Source organism: Echinops telfairi, unplaced genomic scaffold (assembly GCF_000313985.2).
Source record: "Echinops telfairi isolate 266 unplaced genomic scaffold, ASM31398v2 ScPeMD7_9;HRSCAF=40, whole genome shotgun sequence".
Taxonomy (NCBI): Eukaryota; Metazoa; Chordata; class Mammalia; order Afrosoricida; family Tenrecidae; genus Echinops; species Echinops telfairi.
The window spans coordinates 68,547,279-68,564,062 of NW_022103906.1; the positions used below are offsets into that span (position 1 = coordinate 68,547,279).

The window sequence follows — 16,784 nt, forward strand, 5'->3', positions numbered from 1 at the left end:
ATAAATTGATTAAAAAAAAAAAAAAGAAAAAAACAACAACAACAAAAAAAAAACTATCAAGGTGTGGTACACAAGCCTTACCATTTATCTTTCTGCTATACAAGGGGATATGTACACAACTAGATGGGAACAAAATAGTACTTTTATATGCTCTAATAGCTACCCAAGAAGCATATATAACTGATTAATTAGAGGATAAAGCTTAGACCTGAGACCAGAGTGAGTTAATTATATCCACATAAAATTTAAATGCTGAAATATTCTACTTTAAGGAAGAGTTTTCTGCGTATTTTTGGAAGCAGGTTAAAAAGGGAAGGGATGGAAACTATTTTGCATATGATAAAAATTGAACATTTAGCAAAAGCCTAAATTAGTCAGTTTTTCTATGAACATCTCTCCTCTGTGTAAACCTATGGATGTTTATCAACATATTTTCTTTTTTAAGTCATTGACCTTACTACTCTAGCCTCTAGTCTCTTAGGATAAATTATTGGTTTTATGATAGGTGTCAAATGGGCATTTATAGGGCTCCATGATGGTAGTATAGGGATCTCTGACCTCTTTACAAAAGCAGTAAAACATGGCAAATTTGTCAAAAATATCTTTTCAAAAACTATGAAAATTAATGGAAAGTTTATAAAAATATGAAGATTTTTCCTATCAGCAAAACTACTGAAACCCAGGAAAATTAAGATGAGGTGGCCTATGCTAATACCCAGCTAAAAAGTTAGTAGCTTAGAAACCCAGAAGCCTCGAAATCATTACCAGTTGGGGAAAACACCAGAGAGGAGCAACCAGAGGACGAATGCTGGTTCATTCATCAGGCAGATGTAAAGCCCAAAACAGAATAACCTAAGCATTCAATAGAATGTCTCCAATGGACTTTTTTCAAGCAGTGTTATCACTCCCCAGTGTTAGAACTCCCCAGGAGGCCTCCTCCTGGACATTTTCATCTGGAGACTTGTTTAGAAGCTCCCTCGAAAATCCCAATTCAAAAAGGGCTAGTTTTATTAGACGTAATTCAGTGTTACTGGTCTAATATCACAGTTACCTAAGGCTGTCATATTACTTACTTGAAGCTATCAAAACCATGACAAAGATTTGTAAAAGACCTAGTGAATCAGATGCCCCTAGGTACCTTTGAGAGTGTCTGATACAGTCATGTAAACGTAGAAGACCAAGCATGTGGAAGGCTTCATCCATGCTCAGGAAAGACCTGAGAAGCAACTCCATCTTTCTGTTTTTCCATTAAGCCTTGCGCAAGCAGAAAGTTAAGGCAAAGGTAGAGTTCCAAACCACCTTGGTGTTGAAGGAATGTAGCAAAATAAACCCCCAGACCACTTAGCCATAGGCAGAAAACTTATGGATTGAAGAACTTTAAGCTACTTTCTGATATATCATTCGTTGACAACTGTGCTGAGTAGTGACTATAATGACCTCGCATGACATGGAATGCTGATTTCAAGTTCTGTTGTTAGGTGCCATCAAGCTGGTTCTTCTTTATATAGCAACCTTTTGCACAAGAGAAAGAACTACTGCCCAGTCCTGAGCCATCCTCACAGTCCTTTTTTTGTTTGAACCCATTGTTGTAGCCACTGTAGCAGCCCGTCTTGTGGAGGGCCGTCCTCCTTTTCATTGCCCCTCCACTTAACCAACCCTTCACCAAGGACACGTCTCTCCTTGACAATATGCAGAAGTCTCGCCCTCTGTCTTCCAAGAGGCATTCTGCCTGTGCTTCTTTCAAGACAGATTTGTTTGTTCTTTGAACAGTCCAGGATAATTTAAATATTCTTCACCAACACTATAATTTTAAATGAATTGATTGTTTGGTTTTCCTTATTCAATATCCAACTTTCACATACATGTGAAGCAGCGTATTCTAATGTCCTTTGATTTCTTGACTGCTGCTTCCATGAGCACTGACTTTGGGTCCACAAAGGATGAAATCATTGACAAGCTCAGTCTTTTCTCCACTTATCATGATGTTGTTTATTGGTCCAGTTGCAAGTTTTGGTTGCTGTGCCCTTGAGTTGTCATCCGTACTGAAGGCTGCAGTTCTTCGTCTTCATCAGCAAGTGCTTCAAGTCCTTCCTGTAAGCAACAAGTGTCATCTGCCTATTGCAGCTTGTCAATAAATTTTTCCCCAATCCTGATGCTGCATTACTTTTCCTATAGGCCCAACTTCTCAAATTATCTTTAAATTTACAGATTGAATAGGTAAGGTGAAATGATATAACCCTGAATCACACCTTCCCTGTTTAAAACCTTGTAGTATTCTCTTGTTCTATTCTAAGGACTGCTTCCTGGTCCGTGTACAATTTCTGCACAAGTACAATGAAGTATTCTGAATTACTTATTCTTCAAAATTCTATCTATGATTTATTTTGATCCACACCATAGGATGCCTTTTTCATAGTCCATAAAACACAATAAGCATATTTCTGATATTCTCTTCTTTGAGCCAAGATCGATCTGACATCAGCAATCATATCTCTCACTTCATGTCCTTTTTAGATGCTCAGTTAAATTTCTGACAGCTCCCTGTACATGTACTGCTGTATTCATTGCTGAATGATCTCTTAATTTCATTGTTTGATAATTTCCATATTCTGTTGAGTCATTTTTCTATGGAATAGATACAAATATGAAACTCTTCCACTTGGCTGGCTGGGTGTCTGTCTCCAAATCCCTTGGTATAGATGAACGAGTTCTTCGAGAGCTCCAGCAGCGTGCTGAAATATTTCAGTGTGTGCCATCAATTTGAAGAGCCTTGTGTTTGGGGAATGCCTGCAGTGTAGCTTGGTTTTCTTCCTTCCTTGCTTATATGTTACCTCTTGAAATGGTTCAATGTCAGCTCCCTTTGGTACAGTGACTGTGTATTCTTTGTATCTTCTTTTGATGATTTCTGCATCATTTAGTAGTTTGCCCATAGAATCTTTCAATATTGACACTGAAGGCTTTTTTTTTCTTTTACTTCTGCTACCTTGATACATGCTGTGTTCTTCCTCTTTGGCTTACTTTCGGTTTGGGCACATTTTATTGTACTAGTTTACTTTGTCTGTTCAGCTATTTCACTTCCTCATTTCTTCCATTTGCTTTAGTGCTCTGTGCTCAAGAGCAAGTTTCATACTCTCTTCTGAAAACCACTTTGATTTTTTTCTTTCTTCTCATTTTAATTGCCTTTTACTTTCTTCATGTATAGTTTTTCATGTCGTTCCCACAGCTCAGCTCTTTTCTGTTCAGCTGTTTCCCTTCACCATTTCTCCCATTTTCTTTAGCTGTTCATGCTCAAGAAAAAGTTTCAAAGTATTTTATGCAAATTACTTTTATTTTTCTTTCTTTCTTCTCTGTTTAGTTATCCTTAGTTTTCTTCATGTATGATGTCTTTGATGTCTCCCACAACCCACAGCTCATCTGGTTTTGTGTTTCAATTCAACAACTGAACTCACGGCCATCGAGTCAATGCCAACTCAAAGTGATGCCCCCCACTCTCACCCCATGGGTTTCCAAGACGGTAACTATTTATGGGTGAAGAAATCCCTGTGTTTGTCCTGTGGGGCAGCTGGCGGTTTCAAACTACAGACCATGATGTTTGGGACCAATGCATAACCACTGCACAATCAGGGCCCCTTGTGCCTTTAGTGTTCAATAATTCAAAACTGTTCTTGAGATGTTCTTGAAATTCAGGTGGGCTACACTCAAGGTGGCTTGTTTGAATTTTCCTCAACTTCAGCCTGAATTACATATGAATAACTGATAGTCTAATTCAGTCAGTTTATGACTTCATTTGGGCTGCTGATATTGATCTTCCCGATTGTTTTTCACACAGATGTACTCATTTTGATTCCTATGTTCCATGGGGGAAAAACCATGTGTGTAATCAGCATTTATGTTGTTGGAAATGAATTTTTCTATGAAGAACTTCTTGAACATGCAAAATTCTATCATTTGATCAACTTTATTTTTATCACCAAGGTCATATTTTCCAACGAATAGTCCTTCCTTTTCAAATTCTAATCACCAATAATTATTAATGCATCTTGACTACATGTTGGATCTATTTCATACTGAAGAAGTTGGCTTCATCAATCAATATCTTCCTCATTGTCTTGAGTGGTTGGTGGGCAAATTTGAATCATAGTTACTTTAAGTGAATTTCCTTGTATACAAATAGATATTTTTCTATCACAGACAGCCTTGTACTTCAGGATAGATTTTGAAGTGTTATTTTGGACCATAAATTTGTCATTCCAGCATAGTAACCCATATAATTGCCTGATTCAAAATGGCCAGTACCAGTGCATTTTAATGCATGACAGCACAGGAACTCGATCTTCGTGTGCTCCATTCCATGTCTGATGACTTCCAATTTAACTAGACTCATACTTCATGCATTTCTTCTCATCTTGGGCTGTGCCTCATCAGCCAATGAATGTCTTGACTGTTTTATTCCATCCACATAATTATGCCTGACATTACTTTGAGAAGGCAGCTCTTCTCAGTCATATTCTGAGGGTCTTCTAACCTGAGGGACTCATTTTCTGGTGTTTTATCTGACAATATTGCACTGCTCGTCATGAAATTTTAAGTAGGTATGAGAATGTTCAACTTCTACTGAAAAGGTTTTCAGTGACTAGTTCCTCTGAGGTGGACAGCTTCTTCCTCCTTTATCATCTGTTCTTAGGCTGCAAGTGGGGCTGAAACCTGTTCACCTTGGATGACCCTGGGGGTATTTGAAATACAGGGGAGAGAGCATGCAGCACCACAGCACCATGCACGCCATCACAGTAAGCAAACAGGCAGACAGTTGTCAGACCTCACAAATCACTAAACTAACAGCAATAAAATAACCAACAAGGAAAAACAAACCACAGATTTTGTAGACTGGGTTCTTATTTCGCAAATTGCTATAGGATAATATCTAGAGCATCAGGGATATAAAACGTATCAAGGATATAAAAAGGATCCAGCTGTGCTGTTAGGTGCTGTCAAGTCAGTTCCAACTATTTTTTTTAATGAAGGTATTGCTTTTTGCTATATCCTCTATTTGTCTATACTCCTGAAGGCAGCGTTTCCACAAGGAAAAGTGAGGCCTTAGATTGTCTGCACGTTGACATCCTGGAGAGACTCAGTCTTTTACATGTTTATTAATCTTGAGGAACAAGCAGACATTTGAAAAGGCAATATCAGGACTTTGGATACCTAGGTAAGACTTCTCATGAAATTCTTGAAGAACCTCCAATGCAAGCCTGGAGAAATTAGCATTGACATTGAAATGGAGCATTGACATGATGCAGATGACTGTAAAAAAGTATGAAAGAAACCCTCAGTGCAAACTTTCTGGCCTTTCTTTCTGTGCAATCTTCAATTTTTAAATATTTATTCCTTATAAACCTTGTGATCATTCTGTGTTCTTCAAAAAAACCCATCAAGATTCTCCCTGACATCCAATCAAATCTGACTCAGATCATGATTATTCCTTTGGAAGTCCAAAGGCTCCCTCACAAAAACCAATGTTTTGTTTGAACTCATTTATTTATTAAGATACTGTGCAGACACTAATACAACTATATTACTTAGAAAACTTGTCTGAAGCCATCAACGGATCACAGAGGTATCATTACGCAGGTTTTGTTTATGGTAAGCTTGTGCATGAATGAACTGGAATCTCAGTAGCCGTATTTTTATACTTATATTTTGGACATATAAAGTAATGTTCTTTATTTCACTTTTAAAGCAGTAATTAATACACAAATTAAAGAGACTAGAATTATTTCAAACTGTTGTAGGTAAGTGTCTAAATAGCCCTATTTTCTCATCGTTTTTTCAGGTCCTCCGGTTAATGTCACATGCAACATATTTATAAACAGCTTTGGCTCCATCGCAGAGACGACCATGGTAGGCATGCATACTTTATAAGCATACTCACATATACAGTTTGTAATCACACACATGGCAACTTCTCAGCTAATATTATGTGATTGAAAGGCAAAATATGTATAATGAGATTTTAAAACATAAAGTTGGTGTTATTATTAAATTATAACCAACTGCATATAAAAATGTTCTTTTAAAGATGGCATGTTAGAAAATAAATGTAACTGAAAGCCAATTTTGTTTTGTCTAAATTCAACAATCTAATATTAAAGTTAAAGTTAAAATTAAATTTTTATTAATAATATATTATTTCTTCTCAATGTTGTTTAATAACCAGTTATAAGTTTAGCAGGATATACTTTCTTGTTTAATTATGCCATATATTTATCAGTTTATTATCTCTCCAAGTGAATATAGTAACAGTTTCAATAATGTAACTAAATTTTGTTTATTGTAGTATATGCTTTCACTTAATATTACTATGTAACAGGGAACATTTTGTTCATCAAGCTATTAAACCTAGACAAATTAAAATTACTATTACAGAGTAAATCTATTTTGTTTTGATATTAATCAGCTTTTCTAAAGATCATATTTATCTCAGCTTTGCTTATAGCTTTTACTTTGTGCTTTAACTAAAAAAATTGCAGGAACAGATATATGACCCAATAAATATCTGTAAAATTTCAAAGCAGCCAAATGATTTGTTCAACTAAATTACCAATATATATACTTATTCTTAAATAATCTAGAATGATAAGCTCAGCGGCATGGGGTTTCTTCTAACTCATAGCAACCCAACAGGGGAGAGTAGAAGTACTCCTTTGGGTCTCTGAGGCGAAATGTAACGGCAGCAGACAGCCTCATCTTCCCCTCGCAGCAGCTGTGGGCCACAAAGGCTTCTCCCTATCATTAGAAAACATTCCTGGTGTTGCAGTAGTTATGCATTGGGCTGCGAACCAAGAGGTCAGCAGTTCAAAACCGCCAGTCACTCTTTAGGAGAAAGTCGTGGCTTCTACTCTCCAAAAACTAAAAGAGATACAGTCTCAGAAACCCACAGGGCAGTTCTCCCTCATCTTATGGGGTCACATGAGTCAGAAATGACTCAGCGGCAGGCAAGGAGTGACTTTATAAAGTATAATTTGCATAAATATTCAAAATTGATTTTAACTGATATATGTAAATTTAAGATGTACCAACATCTTAACTGTCGAATAAAAATTATTTTTATTTTACCCTTCTCAGACACACAATCCGGTGATAGTACATTTTTAAGGAAAAATATTATGCAAGCTATTACTCAAGTACATATATGTCTGTGAATTTAAATGATATATATATACATATATTAAAAAACAAGAAACCTCACCATCATGAGAAGTAGAGGTGCCCCTTGGCGTGGTTGTCTGTGCCTGTAACACTTTATGAGTAAAAAGCCTCATCTTGTTCCAGCAGAGCTGTTGGTGGTTTTAAACTGCTAACCTTGGCTTTAGCAGCCCAAGAGCAAAACTGACTCACTAAGCTACCAGGGCTCCTTAACAGAAATAATCTAGTTACCAAATACATGTTAAAATGCATGTGATTGTGAATATAAACGCAGAGAAATGCATACGATTGGTTTGAATATGTACAGTATAGTATGGTGTTTCTGCGTTTCTATTCCTGGAGTGATTACAATTCTATTTCAGATTTTTAACATTTTCTGGATCCTGGTTCTAATCTGATAGACATGGGTGTTCATATACAGTCAACTCATATTTTAAAATGAAAACCTCGCCGTTGGCTTTCTTCTAAATAGGCTTCCCAAATTGTATTTTTCACTCACGGTTCTCATTGTAATTAGTACCATGGGCCCCTGGGTGGCAGAAACAGCTAACCATCGGGTGTCTCTTTGAAAGGTTGGCCCTGGGATCAGACCGGAGGCTCCTTCAAGGACAGGTCAGGCAATCTGTTACCAAAAGGTAACGCTTATGGACCAATTCTACTTGGAATCAATGAGACAGCAAAACTATCAACAATAGGTACTGTGTGCTCTGTATAATCATGAAAACCTGACAATTTGGCTTTTTCTTATACTTCTCCATCACAATACTTCTTCCACATTGGAAAAACTTAAAATCTTACCCAGCCATCTTTGTGAAGATAGAGGAATTGGAAACAAAGACAAGACTTTGTGAGATTTCCTTCCCATTAAACGCCAAGAGATTGCCAGGTTTCTGGAAGTTCTGCTTTTTATGCCATAATTCATCAGTCTCTTACTGAAATGGGTACATCATTTAAAAGGGCACGATAGAACCCCTTTTTTCTTAGATTATTTTAGACAAAGCTCCTTTATAGGACAGTGCCAGACTGAAAGCTCCGTGAACATTGCAAGCCCACTTGCAGGACATCCATGCCATGTGTCTGTCCTCCTTCCCCAGCAGAGCAAGCTATTCCCTCTTACACGTCCCAAAAGCATGTGTTCCATAAAGAAATTCTTTTTATCATCTGTCACTCTCATTGTGGTCACAAGCCATATCAATGAACGTGGCTGAAACGTATCAAAGATTGGGTATGCTCTGTCCACTTCAGCATCCCCCTTTGAATTTCCCTAGACTTCTCAGCATGATTTTGCTTCCATTAAAATGATCACATTCAAGATTTATAAAATTGTATTGGTTGTCAAATAAAGTGCTTTAAGGATGTACATATAAAAATACCAAGGTTTCTGAAGTGAAGGAAAACCAGAAGGCCTTGCTAGAGTGTTATTTTGATATATGTGCGCTGAATGTATACAAATATTTATTTAAATGTGGTGTTTGCACAACTTCCAAATTCCATTTAAGTTCTATTTCACAGTATGTGCATATTCTTGCTGTTGTTTTTTATATATGTATACATTTTAATAGTACTTGTATAAGTTTAAATTTCTATTGAAATGCTTACCATGTACTAATATTTATCCCATTAGCTCAACTTAGTGCCAAAAACATTTCATATAAAATAGTTTTATTTTGCTTGACATACAGTCACTAAACTAGATGGAATTAAAATATTGTTACCTACATTATAATTCCATTATCTCCTGAATATTCAAGTTATACGTAATGAGATTCTCTAGGTACTTGATCAACTTTTATTATTCAAGTTCTCACCCTTCTTAAGCAGATCATGATTAACAACTCTTTATCTGAGTTCTTCAAATATATAGTTAAAATGTAAGTTAAAATCCTATTTATCATTCATTAGCCTTAGCCTCTATCCACTTTAGCAATGTGCCTTGGTGAGAGAGGCCCATGTGTCCAGTCATTCACACAAGTCGTGACAAAGGAGCTCATGATTGCTCGTGTGAAGAGAAGCTTAAGATGGCCAACAAAATGTATACTAACCCTGTTGAAATGGCAAATTTCATGTCGTGTGCATTTTACCACACTTAATTTTTAAAATTAGGATAATATGACAATTTTCATCATTTTTTCTGGATTGCAACATATTCTGCCATGATATTTCAAAGATAATATTAAATTTTTTTCATGAATTATGTTTCCCTTTAGGCAGAATTAGCAAAACTTTAATGTCTTAGATTTGTTTTTAGCAACTGCATTTCATTGCACATCTATACCTACTGTCTATCGTAACAAACCCCACATCTCAGAGGGAGTGCATTTGTTACAGAATCTATCTTTCCTTTGTTTACAGATTCATTAAACTTGTGAGACCAAAAATAAACAAATAAATAGGTGGATGGATGAGTGATGAATAAAAGAGAATTTGGAGGGGGTGCCTCTGGTTCATGCCCTTGGATAGCAATTCCATACTTTATCTTTCTTGTGTTAAGTTGCCAATGTAGAAATAATTGCACGTGCAAACTTGTGAGGCAGATTTCTGCACACTTAGGATGTATTGTAGAAAAGCTTCCGAGACAGAGTGAGTGCTCTTTGAAGTTAGACCTCTTTTAACAGTCCTCCCACCCTCCCTTCTTGCCTTCTTCTCCTTGCTCACACTTGTGAACGAAGCAGTTGGCATGGGTATGCATCCCAGAGTTTCAGAATGGCTGTACTGGCCGAACCTCTCAAGCTCGGAAAGCTGATGTCTCACATTTGACACACATATCGGAGAGTTCCAGAATGGCTTTGCTAAGCCACAGTCACTTAGTAAAAGCAAAGGAAACCAACGGCTGTTTTGGTATGAGTTTTACAGTTGCATGACTATCTAGATTAGCGGTTCTCAACCGTGGATCGCGACCCCTTTGGGGGTCGAACGACCCTTTCACAAGAGTCACCTAAGACCATCGGAAAACACATCTTTCAGATGGTCTTAGGAACCGAGACACCGCTCCTCTATCCGTCTCCAGGCGGTCCGCTCACATGCAGATAAACCCACATACGAGTACCCGGCGTGAAGATTGTTACCCAGGCTACACACTGCTTCAAGACAACATGTCATTTATTTATCATTAGAAATAAATATTTCACAATATAGAATTACATATTGTTTTTGTGATTAATCACTATGCTTTAATTATGTTCAATTTGTAACAATGAAAATACATCCTGCATAGCAGTTATTTACATGATGATTTATAACAGTAGCAAAATTACAGTTATGAAGTAGCAATGAAAATAATTTTATGGTTGGGGGGTCACCACAACATGAAGAACTGTATTAACGCGTCGCGGCACGAGGAAGGTTGAGAACTACTGATGTAGATGAACTAGGTGAGTAGAGAAATTGAGCACCTCAAAGTCTATTCTGATTACACAGAATTTTCAAATCATAGTTTTTAAGCTGTGCACAAATTTTAGATTTGCATTTTAGTTGCAACTATAGTATAGCCACATGATTGCTGTTTTGTATCATTGTGCCATTAGATTCTCAAGAGAGCTGAACAAAAATAAATGACATAAATATTTGATAGCTTATATATTCTTCACTTTAAACTGTACACACATTCACATTTATTTCTATTTTTCTTTTCAATAAAATATCCTTGCAGATGGACAGAACTATATATGTGTGTGTGACTTAAGTAGCAGTGTGTATTTATCACCATCTTAAGGGTGAAAAAAAACATTATAAATATAGATTGAGGCATTCTCTGCTCATTCCCAAAATAATGCTTTCCACATCTCCTAACAGAAAATTTTATATATGCTATTAAGATCTTATATGTTTGAAAAAATAAACAAAATGGCTCTAGTATCTATATGTAACTTGATTTTTTTGCTTCAAACTTATTTTCATTCTGGTATTTCATAATGCACTAACTCATTCTACTTTTGCTAGACATTCAAGTTTCTCCTAATGTTTTTGCTATAATTTTTTTATTAAAAAGTCCGCAATAAAGTTATTGTACAATACATTGTAATATATGTAAATATAGGTGTAATATATAATATATAACATATGACAAATGCTATAGATGCTATAGAGCCATAGGGTACCATTAGGACCAGAAGTAAATCATTTAATCAGGGATGAAATTACTTGATTTGAATAATAATAAATGACTCTCCAAGGTGATCACTCTGTTTTAAATACTAAAAATTTTAGATTACTCATTGGTCTATATTTTCACAGACCTTCAGTACATACTTGTTAAAATTTTTAAAATGTATATAGTTATAAAATTTGATTTAATTACTCTTTTTGTATTTAAATTTTTAATTATTTTTTTATTAAAAGATCACTTTATTGGGGGCGCTTGCAGCTCTTATGACAATCCATATACCGATTGTATCAAGCATATTTGCACATAGGTTGCCATCATTCTTTTCTAGACATTTACTTTCTTTTTTTTTTAATATGTTTATTGGGGGATCTTACATCTTTTACCACAATCCATACATTCCTCCAATGTGTCAAGCACATTTGCACATATGCCACCATCGTAATTTTCAAAGCATTCTCTTCTCACTTGAGCCCCTGATACCAGCTCCCCATTTCTTCCCCCTCCCTCCCTTGCCCGCTCCCCCCACCTTTGAAACCCTTGATAAAATTTAATTACTCCTAATAGTGCATTTCCTTTAGCTAATATCGATGTTAAAAGTTTTAAAATATTTATAGCCATCCAGATTTTCTTTGTCAAAAATGACTCTTTATATAATATCCCATGTATAGAATACAAACAGTATCTCAAAGATGACTATTTTATTAGCTATATGAATTTCAAAAACCATTTACTCTGTTACCAGAGTCCTTATGGTGTGTTTTAATGAAAAAAAAAATTTCATTTTAATTTAAAAGACATGGGAATATTATGAACAAATAAACAGAAAAGTCATAACTTTTATTGCTAGCTCAGTATTTACCACTTTTTCTGTTCACATTGTGAATTATACTGACTGATGTTCAAAAAATATATATTATTTCAGATTTTGGATACATTTCATTTGTGCATAATTTGTAGCCCTTTTAGGTGGTTGGATTTGATTTGCTAATACTTGATTTAGGAATTTTGTATCTGTTTTCATTTGGGTGATTGGATCATAATTTTTTTTTAATATTAATATTATCCTAGTTAAAAGAAAAAAGGAACTGCTAGTTAGGAATCATTCCTCTCTAAAATAGTTTGTGTAAAATGGTGTTATTTCTTTCTAAAGTCTTTATTTATATTTACTATAAATGGAATTTGAACCAGTATTATCAGTTATGGAAAATGAAGCTTTAAATTAATGGATTTAACTTCTTTATTGGATACAGAAATATTCAGATAGTTTGACTTCTTCTGTTAGTTTTGTATTGATTTTCTTTTTTTAAGTGATTTGTCCACTTTCTTAAAATTGTGTTATTTGGATAAAGTTTACAATGTTAAGTATTTGTGGAATGATTTTCATTTTCTGCCAGATGTCTCCATTTTCCTTGATCAATTTACATTTGAAATTTTTCTTGGTCCATTCTGAGTCTAGGATTAATGTTTATCTTTTATAAGACTAATAGTTATGAGCTTTATCTTTATAGATTCCTTCTATAAATCCTATTATAGTATACATTCTGATTGCATTATTTGTATTTGAACTTCTCAGTTTCCACCTTTTTAATAATTCTCTGTTGCATAACCTCAATATTTAAGAATTTTAATTGGTGAATTCATAAGCACACCAACTAACCTTAATTTTATATCAATCCATTTTCTATTTCCTTGGTGTAAGTAATCAATGACTTTTATAAAGACAATCCATTCACCATCTACAATGAAAGTGATAGATTACTTTGTGTGTGTGTGTGTGCTACTTCAATTAACTTTACTAGTTTCTATTTTCTCTTTGTACTAACTTTTTAAAGGGGTCGATATCCTCTATTTTATGTAGTTTAGAGTTTAATCCCATCTATCTTTTCTTTTTTTCATACTGTGTTTAAATCTATATGCATTTGCTTAAAAATATGTTTGTGGTAGCCTACATTGATCAGTGATCCTCTTTTATTTTTATGAAAGTATCTTTTGTAATAAGCATAATGTTTTGCACAGGATAATCCTTAAATCTGTGGGTTTTTTAATGTGTGTGTTAAGCTGGGTTGTCTAGAGAAACAAATCCAGTGACACTCATCTATGTATAAGAATATCAACAAAGAATTCTATATGAAGAAGGCATCTCAGCCTTGTCTAACTCAAGTGCTTAAGTCCAATTTTAGCCCATAAGTCCCTCTTCAGACTCACTTAGCCACATGCAATGACACAGAATGCAGGAAGATCACCAGCCAGTGGGTGCAAAGTCCTGTGGATCCTTGGTGGAAACATGGCAGCGCAGAGTGGGTCTCAGGGTCCGTGGCAGAGTCCCAGCAAGCAGGAAGGTGAAGGGGCAGAGAGAAGGCAGTGCCCAGGGCCTCCCACCTTTGTATCAAATGCTTATGCCATCAAGGAAATGCCATCGAGCTGCAACTTGATTAGCAGGTTTGACTCTAACTCTAGCTGGAGTGTCTAGTTGACATAAAAACACCCAACTACCACATGATGTATGTATAAGTGCATGTGTATGTGCATACATTCTATGAATTCTGGCTAACAAAGTGTTCTTTGGTTTTTCAAAACCATGTCCTTGCTATGAGCAGAAAAACATTATGGTTTTTTTCCTTGCAATTATGAATACTACTTACTGTTTCAATGGATATTAAAACTCAAACCCACTGCCATCAATTGTGACTTATAATGATCAAGTTAGCATTTCTAGGGTTGTGATCTTTAAGGATGGAGCCTTGGAAACTCAGTGGATCAACAATTGGGTTGTTAAATGAAATGTCAGTGGGTCAAACTCAGGAGAAAGACGGGGCTGTCTTCTCCTGTAAAGACGTACTGTCTCAGAAACCAGAAAGATGTTCAACTCGGTCCTGCTGGGTCTTCATGAGTGGGAATTGACTCTGATATGGCAAATCTTTAAGGAAGAAGATGCTACATCTTTCTCACATGAAGCAAATGGCAATCTTTCTATTCACAGCCAAGTACTTAACCACTGTACCCCAGGGCTCCAACCAATTAATATTGGTTGATCTTAAAAAATGACCTGCTTTATGATCCAAATCTTTTCATATAATTTTATATATTTTTCAAAGATCATTTGATTTCTTAATCTGTGTTTATAGAAATGTAAATTAATGAAATCTGTTAACATTTTCTATTGAGGGTTTTCTGTTATATTAGAGCTCCTATTATATAGATGATACAAGAATAATTTTCAAAAATGAAAAAATATTAAGGTGTGATTTTTCAGCAATTAAGCTTCGTGGTAACTTTTTCTGACAATTGGAAGGAAATACATAAAATTTGAAATAAAACCCATATTTTCTTTCCTTAACTATTTCCCCCAAATGAGTCATGTGTCCTTTGTACTTACTGCCATTGAGCCAAGCTCTCACTACTGAATGCTACAATAATATTCAATTATTATTTCCAGGGCACTCATATTTACAGATCTAATAAGATTAAAATATAGTATAATTAGGTATAAGCTATTCCACTTCATTTTACAATGGTTGAAAGCACCTGGCTATCATTTTGACATTAGGATTCTGTTAATGTCTTATCCTCATTAACCTATTTTTTATTTCTATCCTTTGAGTAATGATGTTGTTAGAGATAAGTGCAGTGGAGCCAGTTCTGTCCTTATAGTGGCTTCTTGTAATACAGAACAAAATACTACTTGGCGTTGCACCATACCCACATTCCCTGCTGTGTCTGAGCCCACTGTTACAGCCATTAGGTCCATCTATATTCTTGAGGGTCTTCCTCTCGTCTGCTATCCTCTTTTTTACCAAGCATGATATCCTTCTATTGGTTGAAGTTAAATATGGCATTGACCTTAGTCTGAAAGCTCTTTAATTCCAATCATGGATAGCAAGTGACTGGCAGCATAAATGTGTTTTGAACTATCATATATCGACATGAGTCAGAAACAAGGCTTATTTATGATGATTTCAGAAGGAGTGGTATGCATGAATGACACATCAAGAATATGGACAAACATCTACCTAGTAGTAGCCCACAGAATTAGCCTTGAAAACACTTGTGTCTCAAAAATGACAGTCTGTATATCCTGTTCACAAAGTTTAAAGATATCAAGAATATCACAAGGGAGATGATTATATAGAGAAAGGAGTTATCATGTACATATATGCACAACTTCTGTCTTCCATTGGGCCAAAGTCTCTTTGTCTAGTGTTCTTTTACCCTGGAAGAGTAGTGTGAAGGGTTATAGTATTTTATTAAGGAATTTGAAATATTTAGTATGGAAAATTAGGGAAAGGTTTGAATGTAGTGACATGGGTTCTTGTCACTTAATACATCCCTCCTTTTTGCTAGTCTAATATTAATTTGTAATAGAAAGTGAATATTGCCTTCAAATGGAAACTTAAGGACATAATAAATAATCCATTATTCTTAGAACAGTTAAGCACTTTTTTGCTGTGTGATACATTTATACCATCTAACATGATATAGAAATTCTTTTAATTCTTCTAAAGATTTATAACAACAGTGAATCAGCAGGATATTCAGCATGGTGCACCTTTTTGTAAGATAATTTGGTTCTGGAAAGAAAGCACTCCAAAATGACATGCAATCATTTAAAGCTAAAATGGGCAGCAAGATTGGGAATTGTGCTCTCTAAAATGATCAGCACTAGTCATAACTCGTTACATAGGCATGGATTTAGCATGTCAATTTATGTTAAGTCCTTGGTTACCATTTAAATTGCAAATATCTCTCCATCAGCTGTTCTGCCAAATTTCTGACAGATGAATGAATTCAAATTAATACCGACACATTTCTGCCCAGTGCAGTGATATGTTGCTATTCCTCTAATGAGCCTAGCAGCTTAACTACAAAACAACAGCAAGCTAACTGTGCTCCAGAGAGACTCAAACAAGCAGAATGACAGGGCCTGATGCCGTGCTCTGGTGCCGGGTCAAATGGAACATAAAAGCCCTTGTCGCTTAGGGAGTAATTAAAAAATGCAAAGTTTCTTCCCAACAATGACATCAATATATGGGAAATGAAATTAGTATTTCCAAATGTTATTTTAAAAAATATATAGGAAAGTATACTTTTCTATGCATCTCATCAATACTTACTAACATGAATCATCTGTTCTATGGAGAACATGAAAACAGCTGCATTATCACATATATATTACCCTGATCTGCAACATTTGAAAAAACTTCTCCTTTTGAACCATCACCAATACTCCAGAGAATAGCTAGGCATGAGACAAGTAATACCGTCACAAAGTTACAGCACTTGCTTCCATAGGACTTTGCACTGACTGGCCCGTGATCTTCCTGCGTTCTGCATCATTGCTGTGGTTGTGTGAGTCTGAAGAGGGACTCATGGACTAGGACTGGACTATGGACTTGAGTTGGACTGACCTGGGATTCTTTCTTGATATATAATTACTGCTTGATATGAAACTTTTTAATGTGTAAATTTAATAAAAAAA

At 35.4% G+C, this 16,784-nt stretch overlaps 1 protein-coding gene across 1 annotated transcript in view; it reads left to right on the forward strand.

Moving 5' to 3' along the window:
• The window catches only part of GLRA3 (glycine receptor alpha 3), a 192,332-nt gene that overhangs the window by 49,513 nt on the left and 126,035 nt on the right, over positions 1-16,784 (forward strand). The window contains exon 3 of the mRNA XM_004696450.4: positions 5,831-5,898. Within this exon, the coding sequence (XP_004696507.2) occupies positions 5,831-5,898 (68 nt within the window). The remainder of the gene's footprint in view (positions 1-5,830; positions 5,899-16,784) is intronic.